A 22,134-nucleotide genomic window follows, 5' to 3' on the forward strand; every position below is an offset into this window, starting at 1 on the left:
GATTAAAGCACACTTGAGTACCACAAGAGATAGAAAACTTACCTTGGGGTATTCCTTAAATAGGCATGAAGCATTTAATTCATCTCTATCATTTGAGCGCAACCGCTACTAGCAAGAATAAAATTTGCTCAATCTCAATCTATTATGCTTTTATGTACGCTTAAGTTCAAGCCATTGCCACAAAGATAAGATCATTGGTGACTCTAATGCAAGGAAGGTTTCTTTGACTATGTGCATTCCAAACCTGCACTCTCAATACTCAAACAAGAACACTCGTAAAGCATGGTATGGTATAGCAAAACAAAAACATAGGAAGAGATTAATAATGAAATCAATGGGCAAATCAAATCAAGTCAGTCAATGCAATCACTCTCTAATATTTTGGTCAAGAAAATCCAAGAGCAAACACATACCATCTGAGAATTAATGACAATCCTTTCAACCAAACTCCCTTTAAGCAAATGCAAAGCAACAGAAGGAAAATGCACGAATGATGTAAAGGGAAAACCATTTTTTTCTTTTCTTTTTCTGATCCAAGGATAAAGAAGGAAAACTAAAATAAGGGATTAAAACAGTAATTGCAATCAAAACTAAGGAAATAAAAAGACACTAAAAAGCAAACACCTATACTGCAAGAGCAAATAAAACATGAATTTAGCAATCACAAGGGCAGAGAATTCAATTACCTGTACATGAATATTCATCCTTCCTTACCCAAATTTGCAATCCTATTAACTTCTCTCAAGTGCTCTCTCAATTTTGCTTCAAAGAACTGATTGTGCATGCTTCTTTGGGGAGGCCTCACTTTTTGAAAATTTTTCCTAAACTTGTTACACTTGGGTCTGATATGACCAGGTGTACCACAATGATGACATACAAGAATGAATCTTCTCAAGTTTGAAGAGTTTTCAGTCTTGGGAACCATGGTTTCCTTCACAAACCTAATAGGCTTGGACTTTTCGGAAGCTATACAAGAGGAGTTTCCCAACCCCTTTTTGTCCCCTTCAGTTTTTTCTATCCCAATCATTTTTGAAACTTTTTCAGAACCTATAGAAAATTTTGAGAACATTTCTTGTGACTCTTTCAAGGAATGCTCTACACTCAGTTTTTCAGACGACAGGGAGTTCACAAGACTAACTTGAGCATCCAAGCTTTCTTGTAAAGTCTTGATATGGTCAACATAAGCAGCTTTCTCAATCTCCCAATTTTCTGCATGGGATTGCAGATGCTCAGCAATCCCATTTCTTTCTTTTTCTGCTAGAATCAATTTTTTGTTGAGTTCTTCATTAATTTTGATCATTTTAGATGAAGTTCTGCCCATTTCCTCGTACTTATCAGCCATCTCTTCATTATTATGCTCATCATCGTCAGAATCACTTGAGGAAGTAGAATGAAGAGTAGCAGTCAAAGCAAAGTTTTGTTCCTCATTCTCAGAATCACTCCAAGTAGATTTCATGGCCTTACTTGTGCGAGCTTTATACTTCATATTCCCACAATCAATAGCAAGGTGCCCAAAACCTTGACACTCTAAACATTTAGGATTTTCACTAAAAGAATTTTTTCTAGAACTTGATCCTAATGAATTCTTGACTTCTTGAAAGGAATGTCCAACCCTAAGAAACTTTTTGTATTGTTTAGAAAGAAGAGCAAAGTCCTTAGAAGTAAACTCGAAGTCATTTTCTTTTTTGTTTTTAACTGGCTTAATCTTCATTTCAAAGGTTTGAAGATTTCCAAGAAGTTCATCTAAAGAATAAGTTTCTAAGTCTTGAACTCCTTCAATGGCAGTTTGTTTGGACATAAAACTTGCTGGCAAGGATCTAAGAAACTTCTTCACAATTCTATGTTCAGCAATAGGATCACCTAGGCTTTCACATTCATTTGTCACATTTATTAGCCTAGAGTGGAAGTCATTAATTGATTCGTCCTCTCTCATGAACATGTTTTCAAATTCAAGAGTTAGTCTTTGAAGTTTTGAGCTCTAACTCTGTCATTACCCTCATAAGTCATTTGGAGAAGATCCCATGTCTTCTTTGCAGTCTTGCAAGTCCCAATACGCTTCCCTTCTTTCTTAAAAAGAGCTGTATAGAAGCTGTGTCGTGCTTTAACATCATTGTTATAGTCATGCACCTCACTTGTTGACCACTCATCCCTTGGCTTGAGTTCTGTTATAGTGGCAGAACTCTCAGTAGCATCTAGCTTAGTTTTCGTTATGGGAAGTTCCCACCCGGTTTCAACAATATTCCAGATGTGCTCATCCTGTGCATGCAAGAACGCTTGCATCATGGTTTTCCATTGAGCGAAATCTTCCCCATCAAAATAGGGTGGACAATTAATAGACCCCGAACGCCCCCTATCACAATCCATCCTAGACTACCCACGGATCTCACTAGAAAGACTAGTGACCTACTCTGATGCCAAATGAAAGTACTAGAATGGCCTAGAGGTGGGGGGTGAATAGAAAACGCTCTGGAATGTACTCACAAAACCGAAACTGATCTCAAGGATTGTAATAAGATTGCTATCCCAAGACAATGAGAAATAGAACAAGCATAAATCAACGTATCAAGCAAACATACATATAAGAACCAAAGAAACACAGAAGATGTTTGCGCAGTAAAAATCCTCAATGTGAGGTAAACAACTACGTGGCCTTAACTCTTGAAGGCCAAGTGCTCGAGCACACACTATAAGATAGTAGTCAAATTACAAAGTAGACTTACAACCTCTCGGATAACTCTGAACGCAGTTTCTAGCTAAACTCATTCAAGCCGGTTGAACTACTTCACACAAATTTGCTCACTACCTGTAGATGCACTTCACATGTATCAACTCGTCAATCTTCAATTCTTGAATATGCTTGACTCCTAACTGAATTCATAGGACTTCCAAGACATAAGAATGATATGGATGATGTATGAATGAATTCTTGATTCATTAATTCACTTTGACATGGAACAAATGAATTAATGATCAAGACACAGCTTTGCCTTATGAAACAAAAGAACTTTTCTATCGTGCAAAGCTTCCACAAGAAAATAGTTTTGCAAAGCTTATATATGCATCAAACAGCTCTCCCCCTAAATCTCTTAGAGTATCATCAATTGTATTAAACAGTTTGACACCAATTAGGAAACAACCTTTCCAAAAAGATAGCATGATAAACAAGGAATATTTTATCATAAAGATAAAAGATATATGCTTAAATAAAAACAGAAAGCATCAAAGACTTAATGACTGACATAACCATTTAAAATAAACTTCTTTTAGAAAACAGAACACACAGACAACGTACCATGCATGGACTCAATATAGACTAATAAAGGATTGACGCACAGCTATCAATCCCAATACTTAGTTATGCAAAATGCAATGAATGAATCTTACCTGAAAATTCCATATGAGTCAGTAGGATCTTGTCATGCGTTTCATGCCTTGAACTTTAATTCCAATTATTAAGATCATTCTTCTCAAACACACTCTTAAGCTAGAACTCTCTAGTTTTGTATAAAGGGAATGCCAACATACAAGTTCCTATACTAACACACTTGATTAGGTCCAATGACTCTTCGTGGATGCATTATGCGTCATATAGATGCATTATACCTTCCTAATTTAACACGCCAATTTTTTTTATTTTTTTAATTATCTTTTATAAGAAAATTATTACTTGATTCAAAAATGTCTAGATCCTATTTTCTCCCATTCATTGCAACTATAGCCAACCCCCAATGACAATGCAAATCACTGGTCCACCACTAAATGTGATTTACAAATAATTTTTTTTTCCTTTATCGGATAGCGAGTAGCACACCTACTCAGTCAGTATTCGGACCGAAGTCCACGAGAGTATCCCAGCAAAGGCAGACTAATCTCCAGTCGCAGGAGCACGAACCTGAAGACCCCTCAAACCTGCTGGCCACAAACTAGTGAGAGTTGGGATTCAAACTCTAAACATGGAGGTTCCATACTAGGCAAAGGCTTCCTAGGCTCATAGACTAATCCGTGCTGGAGATCATGTCAGAACGCTTCCTCCCCCATGGCCACCAAGAATCGATTGAGATTTAACTCCAATCAGCGTCGACCGACTTCGAACCCAGGTGTGGGGGTTCCAAACCTAGAGGCTCTTACCAACTCGACCACCTGTGGTGGTTATTCTTTGTCAAAGTTAATTTAATATACTATCCATACATATCAGTTGTAAAAGGATTTCATCATTTCCATTACAATCATGATCCACTGGTTGATTAGTGCGTCAATAAATCAGATAGCATCATTTATCACTAGCTATCTTCGGAATCCTTGAATATTGATCACTTTTGCCGGGATATAATGACTGATTACTCCAAAAAAGTGAAGGCTTTAGGAGCCACTTTATTTGAAGGGAAAATTACTGGTCCCCTCTATACTTTGGGTGTGTCGACAGTTCAGTCCCTAACATCTTAATTTTAACAAAAAACTCCCTAGACATTCAAATCTCTCACAATTTAGTCCAAAATGACCATTTTACCCCTCACTTCCTCTTTTTTTTTTCCTCTCTCTCTCTCTCTCTCTCTCTCTCTCTCTCTCTCTCTCTCATTCTGCACAAGTTTAAATGGGAGAGAATATGTGCTGTTGATTTTAAAATTCTCATGGATGGTAGACAAGAGCTGAGAAATAACACCACCACCACCAATTGTACTACTCTTCCTCCTTCCTCCTCCTCTGCACCGATGGCCAACTCAACACTTTTCTCCGATCACGATATTTCGATGATACCCAACAACACCTTCCCTTCACTCTCAAGCATCTTTAACTCAGAACCCGAAAGGGGTTTTCTAGGTTTCATGGAGTTGCTCGGCAACACGGACTATGCTCCTGTGGTTAATTTCGGGACCCAAACGATGCCGTCTGACTAGTTGATGACGATGATGATGCCACCTCGGCGGCAGCAGCATCAAACACAAGCACTTCCGTCAGCGTCGCTGGTGTCGTCTACAGTGCCGGAGAGTGGGACTAACTTTGAGGCCTTGAACTCCAGCGCCAATACTGCTCCTACGACACCCAACTCCTCTTCGATCTCATCCTCGTCTAATGAAGCTCATGCGGCAAATAATAATGAGGAGCAAACCACAACAAAACCAGGAGATGAGGAAGAAGATGCTGACCAAGATCCGGACAAGACCCAGAAACAGTAAACTTCATTTCCACGCCTTTCTTTTTGTCGACCAAATCTGTCGAGTCCAATACCTCTACCTCTTCGTCGTCATCACATCTCCGGTCTCAGTTCGTCAAATCATTAAGTTTAGAGAGAGAATCGATGACAAGAAGCAGTGACTGCTCTGACGGTTCTGTGGTGTTTTCCGGCGACCGATTAAGTTGCATGTGGTATGAAACTCACTCCTCTCGTCATAATGTTCAAGCCTGTGTAATTAGTTTTCAAATTGGATTAAGTTTTGGTGGTTTACGTTTCTGGGTAGCTACTGCTCCGCCATGTTCTTCAACGTTTGACTACTCCTGCCTTTCTGGGCTCCGTCTCTTGCTCAGCTGCACTTATAGGTCAACAATCGAGAATTTTGTCTAGTTGTTGATGTGAAAATCATCAGTTCATCACCATCCTCGTCTCGGTAGTCGGTATTGAGTTCTAGGAACTGAGTTTGGGTCAATTGAAGTTGATTTCAGATTTACAAAGGTATAATCCCAACCTTGAATCAAAGTTTTGTACTTGGTGATAATCGGATGTTAATCTTTGAAAGATGAGGAATTGGATTGGCTATGCGATATTGCGATGTTGTTTGCATGTGCAGAATGAGTGTTTATGTCTTGGTTCGAAATGTGCAGAATGAGAGAGAGAGAGAGAGGGGATAGGAAAAAAAAAAAAAGAGGAAGTGAGGGGTAAAATGGTCATTTTGAACTAAATTGTGTGATATTTGAATGTCTAGGGAGTTATTTGTTAAAATTAAGATGTTAGGGACTGAACTGTCGACGCACCCAAAGTATAGGGGGGGACCAGTAATTTTCCCTTATTTGAATTATTGTCTGAAGCACTTGGGCTCAACCCCAACCACCTCGAGGAGTTGAGTTGCGCAGAGGGTCTATTCTTTCTTGGCCATTACTTCCCAGTAGGCCTCATCAAAAAGCCCGGGGATCAAGTGGGCCGATGGAGTACCGCCGGCCCGCAGGGTCAAAAGCCCGACCAGGCCAGTCAAAAAGCCCTCAAAAACCCGTAAACTATTATATGTGTTATATATATATATATGTTATATATATATATATATATATATAAGAATATGTGTGTTAGTGTGTGGAAGTTCTCATACTTCTATATAGAATATGTGCATATATATATATATTCTACATATCATGACGACGGTTGACCAATTCAATTGAATTCGAAAATATGGTGAAATTGGCTAAATTTGTTACCACACTCATAATTTATTGTAATAATCTCATCCAATGGTCGGTTTTTCTATTTTCTTTGAATTGATAGGGGTTGCTCTTTGGAGTGTATAATAGATAAATATAGGTTTATAAGAGTAGCTAAGTTTGACCTAGTTGATCAAATTAGTAACAAGAACCAAATTGGCTGGATTTTTTACAACCACCATAAAACATTACAATCTCTCCATCGAGTAGTTAGTTTCTCTAAATTCATTTTCCACTTCATGGTTTCTTTAGAAAGAACCTCAGCAATTTAAATGCAATGTACAAGTCATACAACTTTAGGAGGCAAATTGATATAGGTCAACGTCTTTGTAATTAAAATTGAAATTTTTATCTTATGTACACGTACATCCATCGATGGGATATTTATAGACGTGATGTGAAAAAATAAGCACGTTTCACGGTCATCAAGCCATCGGTCAACCGAGAAAACATACAAGTGACGACGGTTGACCAATTCGATCGAATTCAAAAATATTGTGAAATTGGCTAAATTTTTTACCACACTCATAATTTATTGTAATAATCCCATCCAACGGTCAGTTTTTCCATTTTCTTTGAATGGATAAGGGTTGCTCTTTGAAGTGTATGATATATAAATATAGGTTTATAAGAGTAACTAAGTTTGACATAGTTGATCGAATTCGAAACGAGAATCAAATTGGCTAGATTTTTTACAACCACCATAAAACATTACAATCTCTCTATATATCGAGCGGTTGGTTTTCCTAAATTCGTTTTCCACTTCATGGTTGTTTTAGAGTGAACCTCAACAATTTAAATGCAATATATAAGTCATACAACTTTATGAGGCAAATTGGTATGGGTCAACGTCTTTATAATTAAAATTGAAATTTTTATCGTATGTCCACGCATATCCATCGATGGAATATTTATAGACGTAATGTAAAAATAAGCACGTTTCGCGGTTGTCATGCCATCGGTTAACCAAAAAGACATAGAAATGACGACAGTTGACCAATTCGATCGGATTCAAAAATATGGTGAAATTGGCTAAATTTTTTACCACACTCATAATTTATTGTAATGATCACATCCAACAGTTAGTTTTCTCATTTTCTTTGAATTGATAGAGGTTGCTCTTTGGAGTGTATGATATATAAATATAGGTTTATAAAAAAATTAGTATTTTAAAATATTTATTTGTAAATAAAGCCCGCAAGGCCTAGCCTGAAAAAGTCCTCAAGGACCGCTTTATATGGACGGACTTGGATCCTTCGATTTACAATAAAACCTGACTCGACCTAGCCCGTTATTATTTTAAAATATAGTAAGGCCCGGCCCGGCCGTTGATGAGGCCTACTACCCAGCATGCCCTGAACAGCTAAACTGGAATTAACCATGGGCACTCCTCAACATTCTGATAGTAGCTTCCTCACAGTGCTCCTACAGGACCAAATTGGTGGCCTCCAAGTCCTCCATGAAGATCAGCAGGTGGATGTTACCCTAGTCCTTGGAGCTCTAGTTGTAAATCTTGGAGACATGTTATAGGCAAGTGAATCGTTAAACTACTAATACATCGTTTGACAAGTAGATTTGCTGATCATAGTTTATTGGTACTATTTTATAATTAATTAATGTGTGCTATGGTGCAGTTAATCTCAAATGATAAGTTCATAAGTGTCAATCACAAAGTATTAGCCCAAAATGTCGGTCTAAGAATTTTCGTGGCGTGTTTTTTTAGACAACATCTTCTACCGGAAAATTCCTCCATATTGTAAATGTAGACCAAGTAAGGAGTTGACATCAGACGAGAATCCTCCAATTTATCGAGAGACCACCATTAAAGATTTTGTTGTGCACTACTATACTAAACAGCTCAATGGGGTCTTGGCATTGGAATATTTGAGGCTTTGAACTTAGATATGGAAATGTATATGGTGTGGTTTATGCAATGAACATTCTAAAGTGAGAAATGCAATTATGCATTCTAAAATAAGAGGCAATCTAGATTTTTCGCCATTGAGAATAATACAGAGTAATTTGATGTAGGTGCCCTTGCCAAAAAAACAATCCATCTGAATGGTGAGGCCGCATATTTAGAGTGGCGGTTTCGATGACAAACATCGGAATTGTTTTGATTCGAATCAGGATGGCGAAGGGTTGGGGAGGCGATTGTTTGCTCGATTGCAACAAGAGGTTGGAGCGGCCTTAGGGGTTAGGTTTGGGCTAGGCTTGCCTTGGTTTTAAAGGCCGACCTTTTCAGGCTTGGCTTTGGTTTTAAAGGCCGAACTTTTCGGGCTTGGCTTTGGTTCCAAGCCCATCTTAGGCCGAGCCTGGCACTATACATCTTTTGTTTCCATTATGTCTTTGCTATTAGTTGAATTTTGTCTAGTTTTATGTTTTTGTTAAAAAAAAAAGTCTGATCCTTCGTGGTTGGTTTCTTGTTTCATTTACAACATATCACTGATGAGTGATGTTGTATATTAACTAAAACTATTGTGTGTATTCACAAGTTAGGAGGGGGAGTTGACCCAAGCAGATGTAATTCGTTCACTAGTTTAGAACTATAACCGGTTGATATGTTGACGTTTCTTCTATCATTGATGGCCCATAGCCGAATTTGAGGTCTCCTTAGTCACGTGACTATCTTTCTAGCCTCATGGTGTATCAGAGAAAGGTGGGTGGAAGGCACAGAGGAAGAAGAAGAGTAGAGGAGGAGAGAGGTGGGTGGAGAAGGAGGATGATAAAGTGTTTTTTAAACTATTATACATATGTTATTTTTGTTTGTAATATTGCAATACCATGCAAGTGGTCTGGTGGTTGGGCTTTTCATTTGTGTACGTGTTGGTGTGGGTTCGAGTCTCTCTAACCTCAAAGACTAGAATTTATTTTGGATATTTTCATATTTGGTTGGTCAGGGTCAGTTTGGAAATTTCACTTCCGTGTGGGCCCCACCTGTGCTGACTTGGAACGCCACGTCATCAGCTAAACGGCTGAAATTGACTGAATCATAACGGACGGACCTATTGGATGAGAAATGATAGTGTAGGGGTGTTTTTAATGAAATTGAAAGTCGAGGGACTGAATTGATGTTCGAGCCATACCACAGGGTACTAAACAGTAATTAGCCCCCATATATATATATATATATGGATTAAATACTATTTACTCCCTGAACTTTCAGGGAAAAAAAATTTAGTCCCTGCTTTTTCAATTTCACACGTTTACTCCCTCATCTCTTAATTTTGAACCAATAGGTCCATTCCGTCAAAAAACTCTATTAAAATGTCTTTTATACCCTCAATTCATCTTTTTTCTTTTTCTTAATTTATTTTTTGTCATTTTTTTTTTCCTTTTCTGTTTATCTCTTCTTCTTCCACCTCTCTTCTCCTTCAACATCAAAATTTCTAAAGAGACCAAATCAATCCGAAACACAAAACCTCTCTTCATCTAGGCCTCATCAAAAAGCCCGCGGATCAAGTGGGCCGATGGAGGCCCGCCGGCCCGCAGGGCTTTTGGCCCGGCCCGGCCCGTCAAAAAACCCGCAAAAGCCCGCCTTGGTGGGCCGATGGAGGCCCGCAAAAACCCGGCCCTGCCCATAGGCCAGGCCCGCCAAAAGCCCGCTAGGTCCGGCCCGTAAAAGCCCGCAAAATATTATATATATATATATATATGTGTGTGTGTGTGTGTGTTTATAAATATATATATATAGACACATATAGATATATATTTGTGTGTGTGTTTATATGACTATATATATATATATATATGACTATATATATATATATCAATATATCATATATGTGTGTGTGTGTGTTTATATATATATATATGTGTGTGTGTGTGTGTGTGTGTGTTTATATATATATAGATATATATATATAGAGATATATATATATATATATATGTGTGTGTGTGTGTGTTTATATATATATATATATATTAATATATGTGTGTGTGTGTGGAAGTTCTTATACTATTATACTTCTATATAAAATATGTGCATATATATATATATTCTACATATCGATTGACCAATCCGATCAGATTCGAAAATATGGTGAAATTGGCTAAATTTTTTACCACACTCATAATTTATTGTAATAAATTCATCCAACGGTCGGTTTTTCCATTTTCTTTGAATTGATAGGGGTTGCTCTTTGGAGTGTATGATATATAAATATAGGTTTATAAGAGTAACTACGTTTGACCTAGTTGATCGAATTCGAAACGTGAACCAAATTGGCTGGATTTTCTACAACCACCATAAAACATTACAATCTCTCCATCAAGCGGTTGGTTTCTCCGAATTCATTTTCCACTTCATGGTTGCTTTAGAATGAACCTAAACAATTTAAATGCAATGTATAAGTCATATAACTTTAGGAATAAAATTGGTATAGTCCAATGTGTTTGTAATTAAAATTAATTTTTTTTTATCTTATGTCCACGCACATCCATCGATGGAATATATATAAACGTGATGTGAAAAAATAAGCACGTTTCGTGGTTGCCACGCCATCGGTCAACCAATAAAACATATAAGTGACTACGGTTGACCAATCCGATCGGATTCAAAAATATGGTGAAATTGGCTAAATTTTTTACCACACTCATAATTTATTGTAATAAACTCATCTAACGGTCGGTTTCTCATTTTCTTTGAATTGCTATATGTAGCTCTTTGGAGTGTATGATGCATAAATATAGATTTATAAAAAATTAGTGTCTTTAAAAATTTATTTATCAACAAATTAGTATCTATATATAAACATAGATTTTTTTTGGTACAATATAGTTATATAGATTGTTATCTTTGGTTGTATTTGATCATTATCCATTGAATTTCCAAAGCTTGATTAAAAAAAAAAAAAATACTTGTGTCTTTAAATATTTATTTATAAATAAAGCCCGCAAGGCCCGGCCCAAAAAAGCCCGCAAGGCCAAGCCCGGCCCGGCCCGAAAAAGCCCGCAAGGCCCGCTTTATACGGACGGGCTTGGATCCTTTGATTTTTAATAAAGCCCGGCCCGCAATTATTTAAAAATATAGCAAGGCCCAGCCCAGCCCGTTGACGACCCCTATCTTCATCTGCTCAATCAAAAAAAGGAAAAAAAAAAAACAAAAGAGAAAAAATCCTTTTCAAAAAAAAAAATTTAATTAATTAAAAATTTTGAGGGTAGAATAGACATTTTTGGTCGGAGAATAACAAATTAGACCTATTGGTCCAAAATTGAGAGATGAGGGAGTAAACGTGTGAAATTGAAAAGGCAGGGACTGAACTGTTTTTTCGCTGAAAGTTCAAGGAGTAAACAGTATTTAACCCTATATATATATATATATATATATATATATATATATATATATATATATATTCAAATACAGTCAAGTTTCAAACCAACAATTATAAAGATAGTGCACAAAGCTTTTACTTTGTTTCTAATAAGGTGTACCTTTCTACAGGTAATTACAAACGACAAGTTCAAAAGCAACAGCCATAGAGTTATTACCAAAACCGAAGGTCCAAGAATTTCTGTGGCATTTTTTTTCATGCATTTTGCATTTGAATCTCCTTCAAGGAGATTGTATGGACCAATTAAGGAATTGACATCAGAAGAAAATCCCCCAATCTACCAGGAGACCACTGCGAAAGATTATATTGCGGAATACTACATGACAAGCATATCAATGAGGTTTCTGGACTAGAATAAAGTTTTGATTTTGGTTAAAAATAAAGAAATCACACAAATTGCATTTAGAAAATAATATTTTTGAATGAAACTTTTACATAGACTAAACTAACCTATAGTAAACCTATTTACAATGTAACCTCTCTAAAATTATGATATTTAATATGGATGAGTAATTAACTAGTACTGTAATAGGTTGCTAAACTAGTGTTTTTTTTTTTTTTTTTTTTTGAGGAAATAGATACTTTCATTAATATATCTTTGGCCAGAAGGCACGTATATCACATGCTGTCTCATACCAAAATCATAAATGATATGAGCAAACTACAAAAGACAGGTACCCTCATTAGAAACACATTCGCTCACTTATTGAGCCTAAAAACAAGAAACAAAACCCTCTCTACCAACCTCTCAGGAAGCAGTAATCTAGTCGCCTAGAGACCACAATTGGTGTACAACTAGAAAACAAAGATGAAAGTAATAGAAGACCCCACTTCTAGCATTAGGCAAAAAGGAAAACCATGAAATCAAAGTTTTCCTTTGCCCTTATCTCTAGGGCTGGAAGCAGATCCAGTAGGTGGAGGATAGGTGAGCTTCAGAACACTACCCTTAGTCTTCTTACTAGTGCGCTGAATCTTATTCTTGCTGCCAAGAGGCCTACCAGTCTTCTTCTTCAAAGTTAGCAAAACAACATCACTGTCATCTTCAATCAATCCCAATGCATCAGCCTATAGGTTGGAACTTTTCCACCCAATATAGTTTTGAATTTCTTGGGGGAAAGGTTACCCACACTGGTTCGATTTTGTTTCTTAGAAGACAAACCAGCTTCTTGAACCATCTGCATACCTGCAGAACCATCCAAATCAATAGTCACTATGGGAGGTTCGACCGTGGGACTCTGATCCTTTTCCAACTCGTGCTCCAAAGGAGCATCACTCTCAGTAACCTCCCCTGCAGGGACTGTAGGAGAAGTAGGGGAAATTGGCCACTCCAATTGACGAATAATGGGTTTCCTCTTCAAAGGGATGGAAGAAGAGGCAGTGAAAAGATCAGTCTTGTCCTTTGCCGAGAAAGAGAACGAACCTCCAGATGACGATGGTCCAGGAAAATGCAAAACCCTAGGAGTAGGGTTTGCCATACACGGTACCGCACAAGCAATTTCGGCATGAGTGACAAGTCCACACTGCGAGCATCTCCCTTGCAGATGTTCAAAGTGAAACTGAAGAATCGGTTCAACACCAACATCCAAATAGACTTTGCGTTCAAGCAAGATTGGCTTGGACACATCATGGGAGAATAAAATACTATTCAATCCTTTCTTAAACTCCTTCTTGTCATGATCCAAAAAACCCCCAAGGAGGTTCCCAATCAGTGTGAGATTCTCAGACTCTTCATAAAGAGGTGGTATTCCAGAAACCCTAGCCCAAACTCGGAGATGCTTGAATTGGACTTCATGCAATGGTTTGACTCCATCATACTTTGCAAAACACACAGGAGCGCGATAATAACACCAGACTCCTCGTTGTAATACTTTGTTACGATCTCGAACAGATTCAAAAGAGAAGAGGAACAGATCCCCCGCCCTCTCCTAGATCTTGAATTCCTTCTCCACCATCCAAGTTTGGTGGAAGTGAGATTTGAAAGCCTTCGGATCAACTTGCTTTCGAGTCAATGGTTTGCCAAGAAGAAAAGATTGGGATGACCTGCGCACAGGACCACCACCAATTTTCCCCAGATCAGGGGCGCTACCCCCCCCCCCCCCCCCCAGCAAGAGCAAGGGAGGCAGCAAAGCTTGCTATGACTGCATCAATGGAAGCCATGGAGTGAGAAAAGTGGGAGAGAAGGGTAGAAACGTTGACGGTGGAGGCAAGGAGGCCGTAGACTAGCTAGGGTTGAGAGAAAGTCTCACTAGGGTTGCTAAACTAGTGTTTTTATCTATATGTAATTATAAATGTGTTGTATATTGATAATGTGTATGTGATTTACCTTTTTTTTTTTAAGGGCTGGAACCCAGTGGAAGGCTTGGCCATTATACATTTTTCACTAATAATTAGAAAAATACAACCCGGGAAGGGGGGGGGGGATGTATTACCAAAATTCCGTAAATGAAAAAGAACAAGTACAACAAAAGTAATATAAAGTATTAATAATAAGAGTTCCTACGATGTGGTTCGATCCACATGGTTGAACTGCTTCTATCCATCATGCATTTTTCACTAATAATTAGAAAAATACAACCCGGGGAGGGAGGGGACGTAATACCAAAATTCCGTGAATGAAAAAGAACAAGTACAACAAAAGTAATATAAAGTATTAATAATAAGAGTTCCTACGATGTGGTTCGATCCACATGGTTGAACTGCTTCTATTTAGTATCATACAATATTGCTCACAAGTATACGAATTTTGAAAATGATTTCACATGGGTATTATATGTGGTAGCAGATAAAAGCAAATTAAAAAGATTTTTTTTTGTTGTATTCCACTTGATTGAAAAAAAAAAACATATTTTCTCTATAAAAGTATGAGTAAAAAATTCATTGTCAGTGACATATAAATTTCACAGAAATTTTAGAGAAATTTCGGTGTGAATTTTTAAATATATTTTGTGTGTAAATATTTCAAAAATTAAGAATTTCGCGGAAATATATGGAAAATTTTGAAAAATTTCGGGAAACTCCTGACGGAAATGATATAGCATATGAATTTCATTTCGGTACTTCCAAATTACGGAAATTTGAATGGAAATTTCAGTAGTTTTGGAGAAATTCAAAACCTTGGCCAGAACAACCTAACCATCATCACAACAATCCCAAAAAAAGCATTTACAGCTCCATTTAGCCCCAGAAACAAAACACAATGCAAAGAAGGAAATTACAAACGAATACAATCGCAGCTCAAAGATCAAAGATACAGTAAGCGCCATCAGTGAATCCCGGCTTGACAACTTTGGAAGATGTCCCATATCTGCTCATCGGTCAATCCCGATGACTTTGGTCGATTAATCTCTCAGTCTGAGAGTCTGATCAAATCTCTCAAACTCTTAGTTGATTAAATCTCTTAGTTGAGACATTAATTGATTATGTATAGACAATATAAGAAGAACTAAGAGAATCGAAGAAGAAATGAGGGTTTTTGGTTTTGTGACATATTTGAAGCTTTCGAAGACATATAATAGATGAGGAAAGAAACTAAGAAAGCCAGAAAGGAATCGTACCATAAAAACCTAACGGGACCTAAAATGAATTCAAGGCCCAAGACCAGCCTGAAATTTATAAACAACGGCCCGGGCCCGTAAAAACCTGATATATTTTTTTTAAAACCTGAACCAACTAGGCCCAAACTGGCCAATCCAGGCCCCTTTTTCAGGTTTTCGGACTTTTTGGCCCACCCCAAAAGTACTCTAGATAGAGGGGTATTTGGTCCTTAACAGGGTTATATATCTCTTTATGTTGTTGTTGTTTTTTTTTTTTGGACTTAAACCCAAACGGTTTGAAATAAATTGGGCTAAATACTGTTTAGTACCAGGTGGTTTGAGTCCAACATCAATTCAGTCCCTCGACTTTTAATTTCATCAAAAACACCCCTGCATTTATCAAATCTCATCTAATAGGTCCTTCCGTCAATAATCTGTCAATTGGAGCCGTTAACTCGCTGACGAGGCATGCCATGTCAGATCATGTGGGCCCCACCTATCAGGCAAAATTCCAAAATTACCCCTGCCTCTCTCCCAGCTCCAGAAGAGCTCTGCTTTGGCTCGAAACTCTGCATCTTCTCTCTGTTTCGGCATAATTATGCCTGCCTCCGCATCGAGCCCCCAATCTCCCCCCTCCACCGCTCCCAACAACAACAACCCCGTATACGTTGCCGTTTTTGGGATTTTTCAAAATCACGAATGAACATAATATAATGAAAGAAAAGCATCAACACAACATTGAATTAGTCTCCTACAAACCAACACAATATTCAAAATAACAAACAAAACTTTCCCAATCCATAAAACCAATTCTCAAATGAAACGAAAGCACCAACTCTTACATTGACATTTCGAAGATGAACCCTTTTCAGAAGCTGATTTGCAGTTGAAGGTGTATAAGTTTTGGGTGGATATCTCTGCTTAAACCCCACCTCACTCTCAGTAAACCTTCTGAAATTATTCCCAGGAACTTCAACCCTTAAATCCTCTTTCAAAAACCCCATATTCAATCCAGACCTACCCTTATTACTATACCCAACACTCTCCTCTTCTTCTTGATACCACTCCGTCTGCGCTTTCGATTCTTCATCGAAGAAATTAGCACCGGAATAGTCATCGGCGACAGAATCGAGGCTCTCCTCGTCGCCGTCGTCGACGTCCATGTCGCTGCTCAGGCACGACGGAGCCACCAAGCTGTGAGGCGCGAGCAGACCGGCGTCGAACTTGAGTGGGGGCAAAGCATGGCTGGAGGTATTGGAGCTGAAGAGTAATGGGGACTTAGGAAAACGGTCGGAGGTGAGCTTCTCGGCGAGCGGCAATCGAATTTGCGGCGGTAGAGGCGGCGGTGGTTATTTCGATAAGTCTAGGTCTGATCTCTGCAAGAAATCAAAAGCAGAAATTGGAGTCAAAGATGGAAACTTTGTGTGGTTTTTGGAAACCCTGTTACGGTTTTGGGGGTTGTTGTTGTTGGGAGCGGTGGAGGGGGGAGATTGGGGGCTCGATGCGGAGGCAGGCATAATTATGCAGAAACAGAGAGAAGATGCAGAGTTTCGAGCCAAAGCAGAGCTCTTCTGGAGCGGGGAAAGAGGCAGGGGCAATTTTGGAATTTTTCCTGATAGGTGGGGCCCACATGATCTGACATGGCATGCCTCGGCAGCGAGTTTACGGCTCCAATTGACGGATTATTGACGGAAGGACCTATTAGATGAGATTTGATAAATGCAAGGGTGCTTTTGATGAAATTAAAAGTCGAGGGACTGAATTGATGTTGGACTCAAACCACAGGGTACTAAACAGTATTTAGCCCAAATAAATTTATTGAGAAAAAAAAAGGGTACACCAAAGCAGGAAGCACATAGACCTTATTTCATAGTAACAAACAATAAAACCTACAAATCGTAACTAACAAAGAAAACTAACATAAACATAAATTGGGAAGCCCCAACCAACCATGATTACAAAAGGAGAGAACAGAATCATATGGCAAGTCCCGCCGTGTCAAACCTGATGACTTTATCTCTTGATTTTCCAAAATGTACATCTGCTACTCAGTTGCCTTCAAGGAAAATATGAGAAGTGTGAAACTATATATATGTGAGAAATCAGGTATAAACAATTACTGCACTCTACAATTAGTTGCCAAAGCAATAAAGTAGGAGAGTGAATGAAATTAAGAACTAGCTCCAAATCCATTTTCAACCAAGTATTCTTCAACTCTCTTACCCAAGCTAATTTAATAGCTTAGATCACGACCATAACTTCAGCTACAATGGGGGTTGGAATGTCCAAGTTAGAACAAAAAGAACATACCTTTTCTGAAAGACCCCACCATAACCAGCTTTTTGCGAACTACTTTTTCATGCCTCATCGGTATTCAACTTGATACACCCATAGAGATCAAGAAGGATGCCAATTAACTTCAATTATTCTTGGAGCATGACAGGGTCTACATTTGGGGTGGGCCGAGGATATCGTAATATGGCCGCATATATATATGTTGGCTGAGAAGGGTGGCAGCGCTATCTTGGACGTCCGCGCTGGTTCTGGGGAGCCACGAGTTTGGGTACCTTGAGTAATTGGATAACCAATCATTTATAAGAGGCCCAAGCATGCCAGGTGCCCCAAATTTGCAGGGAGGCCTATTGGGATTAGGCTCACAATGTTATGGGCTAGTCTGCAGGCCCTGGTTACTATTAGGGCTTGGGCTTTAGATTTGGGCCCTTGGTAGTTGTTAGGTCTAGTGCTATGGTGCTTCTTTGCTGCTGTGGAAGGTTCCAATGAGAATTCCAACCCTGTAGGTAAGACTGGGAGCTCCTGTTGGTATATATACCTTCCAAGCACAAATAACAGAAGCACAAGGCTCATCTAGCCACAAAAGGATGATAGAAATATATCAAAGATAAGGGTCGCGATATCCCTTAGGGCAATATCGGGAACCTAAACGTCCCACACTGGAAACAAAGGGACTGCATTCCCCCAAATCCCTTACAAATGGGTCATCTCCAACACCTTAAAGAGGTAACTGTTTACTATCGCTTTCCATTATCTTTATCTTATAATGATACTGACTTAGGCATCGGAGCATTGAAGGCGGCACACCCGGTCTTCCCTTTGACCTTTGTTTATTTTACAGATAAATTAGACCGAGAGCGATAGTGACAAGACACCCTGTGATTCTGTTGGACTAGCCCATACCCATCTAATTTAACAGAAACAACTCCAACCCTAAGGGAGAGGAGAGTATGCTTTCTTAGGGTTTGGTCTTGGTCTAGTCTAGCCTAGCTGAAGATCTTCTATGAGTTTTCTTATAAGTGTTGCTCAACATGTATGCCATAATTGTGTACTCGGCATAGGTTAAGTGACTGCCTATATTTTTCTTTGAAGAGAAGTTCTTTTGTTAGTTTTTAGGCTCCCGTGCTTTAATGTTTTTTGGAAAATTTTGTATACCAATGTAGGTGGTAGACCTATGTCTTGTATTGGTGTAAGTATTATTCCAACCTTGTGACTGATTACATTTATTTATTGAACTGTTTTACCCATAAAAAAAAAGTCTAATAATATGAGAAGGGAAAAAGAAAAAAAGAACAAGAAGGAATGAAAGGTAATGAATGATGGACTCTAATCCAATAAAAACTAGCAAGACAAAGGCCATAGTTCATGGCTTAAAATGGACCCGAATTTACTCGTACTTCTCTTTTGATTAGTCTGTATCCTGTATTCATGAAAATAATCAGAATAAATGGTCTATAAGAGCAAATGCACCCCAATGGTCTTGGACGTCCAAGACCAGCAAAATGGCAAAAAAAATAAAAATAAAACTGCATGCACCCCAAACTTGTTGGATGACTAGAGGCCTTCCTGACCAAACCCAATGGCAAGTCTTGGACTTTGACTTGGTCGACCAATATGGCACATGGGCTTCACATGGAAGCTGACGTAAGATATGGCTGTTGATAATTTTTGTCTTGTAGTTAAACATGGTGGGATCATATGTATTTGAATCAGTTGCTCTTGTTCCAACCATTGGATTACATCTAAAAAAAATAAGAACCATTGGATTAGATAAAATAGTGAATGATTGAGAGGCATTGACCTTGCCTATTTGGGGTGCATGACAAAATTAGGAGGCAAAAGTAATATTAGTGAATAGTGCACAATGGGAGGCAAAACCTTACTTTTTGCCTTTACTTATTGACTCTTGGGGTGCATTTGCTCTAATATGTTAACTTAATGAGCAAACCAAGATCGTTTCACAAAATGCATAAACACAACCAAATGATCAATACAATATGAACTAGAATACAGCAAGAGAAGATGCATCACCTGCTTCATACACAATAGCCATTCCTTCAAAAGCAGTAGCAGCAACACAGCTATTCAACACAAATAATCCAAGCTCCAAAACTTCAAGCAGCCACACGCAAGAAATCTTCTACTCAACTATGTGTTTAACTCCTCTCTATGGGGCAGGACTGAATGTTTTGTCACATAGTGAATAGGGACTTCAAGCACCTATATATACAAACTAGATAGGTCTTTCCATAAAAGAATCCTTGATTCTAGCCAATGAGTTGTTTATGAAAGATGCTATAATTATCATATCAACTAATTAGATATTTATCTTTATCAAAATGGATTCCTAACCATATGAGTGAGATACCAAAGCCCATTAAGTGTCTAAGAAGATAATTCATATATTTCTCATTTATTGTAATAAGTTTAATCAGTTTGTTATTTACTTAATGTAGATAATATTAAGCCTAAATAATATTTTACATAATAGAATAGATCGTTGATATTTGCCAAAAAAAAAAAATAGATCGATGATCACATAGCCATAACTGACTCTGTTTACTGTGTAAAAGCCAAAACCCTCCTTAGAGCAAGTTCACCCGTAGTCAAGAAAAGGCAAAGTCGAGAAGTCAAGAATTCGACCAGTCAAGTTATTATTCACTGCCACTGGACATGGGTTTACACCCGTTGTTTTTCTTGCCCGGTCAACACTGTTCACTTTTTACTGTTCACCAGTGGATTTCACTGTTTAAATTTACTGTTCTTTTTATTTTTTATTTTTATTGTTCATCGAAGTTAAAAATTTTTTTTTCCTAAAAGATAAAATATATTTAATGATAATAATGAATATTTATGGATAATTAATGTCATAATTATGCAATTTACTTTTTTCAAAAATATTTTTCGGTGGACAAATTATGAGTCACCGACAATTTATCTTGAAATGAGTGAAAGCACAACGGACAAATTATGAACCACCGACAATTTATCTTGAAATGAGTGAAGGCACAACGGAAAAATTTCCTTGAAATGAGTGAAGACACAACCGACAATTTTTGAACGGACTAGATCATTTGCATACTGTTCAATCTAACGGTTATTGTTGATGTAATCTTATCTAAAATTTCGGATCAGATTACGTCGAACCAGGAGTGGACACGTGTCCTCGCAATATGATCACGTTTTATGTGAAAATTGTAAATAAATTGAGCAAGAGGCAACACAGCATTCCTCACAAGCTGATATTCACAAATCTCATTCATTTTCATATTCTCCAGATCCAACACATTTCCTCTCATTCCCTCATTTCAATGAAGAGATTGTGGGCTAAGTATCGACAATCTCGAGATGAAGATCTTGAAGAGCTGTGTACGACTAATACTCTTGTGGTAGCAGCAGTGGCTGAAGCTGAAGCTTTCTCCCGATCACGACAACAGGGTTCTCAACCGGGGCGTGCACCAAATGAGGAGCGATTTAGGGAATAAAAAGGGAAAAACTTGACGGAAGATTACTTTGTGGAGCGTCTAGTTTTCAGCGAAGAGGTATTCCAGACAAGGTACAGGATGAGTCACAATGTGTTCAACCGCATCTCCAGTGACCTTTGTCGCTATGACCCGTATTTTGTCCAGAAATCAAATGCTGTAGGCAAAGTCGGACTACTTCCCTAGCAGAAGCTGACATGTTCCTTAAGAATGCTTGCTTATGGTGCCCGGGCAGATCAATGTGCTGAGTATTCTCGGATGGCGAAATCTACCTCCATTGAGGCTCTGAAACTATTTACAAGAGGAATCGTTAATCTGTACTCGGCAGAATACCTCCGGGCTCCTAATCCAGCCGACCTCAGAAAACTTCTCACCAAAGCTGAGAGAAGGGGCTTTCCTGGGATGATTGGAAGCATCGATTGCATGCACTGGCAATGGAAGCATTGCCCAACAAGTTGGGCTAGAGAATACAGTGGTCGAAAACGTGTGCCCGCTATCATCCTCGAAGCAGTCGCTTCTTATGACACATGGATATATCATGCCTTCTTTGGAATGCCTGGATCATGCAACGACCTCAACGTCCTTGCTAAGTCCCCATTGTTTGATGAGCTCACTGCTGGTCGAGCCCCTCGGATCCAATTTCAAGCGAATAACAGGATTCACAATTTAGGGTACTATCTCGATGATGGTATCTATCCGCAATGGGAGACTTTCGTGAAATCAATTCCAAGGCCTACACGACCCAAGGATCTGAAGTTTTCCCAGGCTCAAGAGGGGTACAGGAAGGATGTGGAGAGATGTTTCGGTATTTTACAGACGCGCTTTAGTATTGTTTGAAGAGCGGCTCGTGGCTGGGAAAGAGAAGACCTTCGATACATCATGCTGACTTGTATTATATTACACAACATGATAATCGAGGATGAAAGACCAGATGACAGCGATGAGGATTTGGAGTCCGATGAAGAAGAGGATAACAATATGAGGCCCAGGTTGGCCCAGGTTTAGGAAGGACCGACTGGTGATGACTTCGATCCTGTTGGTAGAGATGGTTATTACTTCAATGGATTCATGGATCGATACGATGTCATT

At 38.5% G+C, this 22,134-nt stretch overlaps 2 protein-coding genes across 2 annotated transcripts; one reads left to right on the forward strand and one right to left on the reverse strand.

Annotated features, from left to right (window-relative positions):
* Window positions 1-700: 700 nt before the first annotated feature.
* On the reverse strand, window positions 701-2,364 carry LOC112198720. The gene is made up of 2 exons (XM_024339843.1): window positions 1,995-2,364; window positions 701-1,860 (listed from the first exon to the last, which is right to left on the reverse strand). The coding sequence occupies exons 1-2, from the start codon at window positions 2,362-2,364 to the stop codon at window positions 701-703; spliced, it is 1,530 nt and encodes a 509-aa protein (XP_024195611.1).
* Window positions 2,365-21,255: 18,891 nt separating this feature from the next.
* Window positions 21,256-21,882, forward strand: LOC112198721. The gene has a single exon (XM_024339844.1). The coding sequence runs from the start codon at window positions 21,256-21,258 to the stop codon at window positions 21,880-21,882; it is 627 nt and encodes a 208-aa protein (XP_024195612.1).
* The last annotated feature ends 252 nt before the right edge of the window (window positions 21,883-22,134 follow it).

The sequence above is a fragment of the Rosa chinensis genome, chromosome 4 (assembly GCF_002994745.2).
Source record: "Rosa chinensis cultivar Old Blush chromosome 4, RchiOBHm-V2, whole genome shotgun sequence".
Classification (NCBI taxonomy): Eukaryota; Viridiplantae; Streptophyta; class Magnoliopsida; order Rosales; family Rosaceae; genus Rosa; species Rosa chinensis.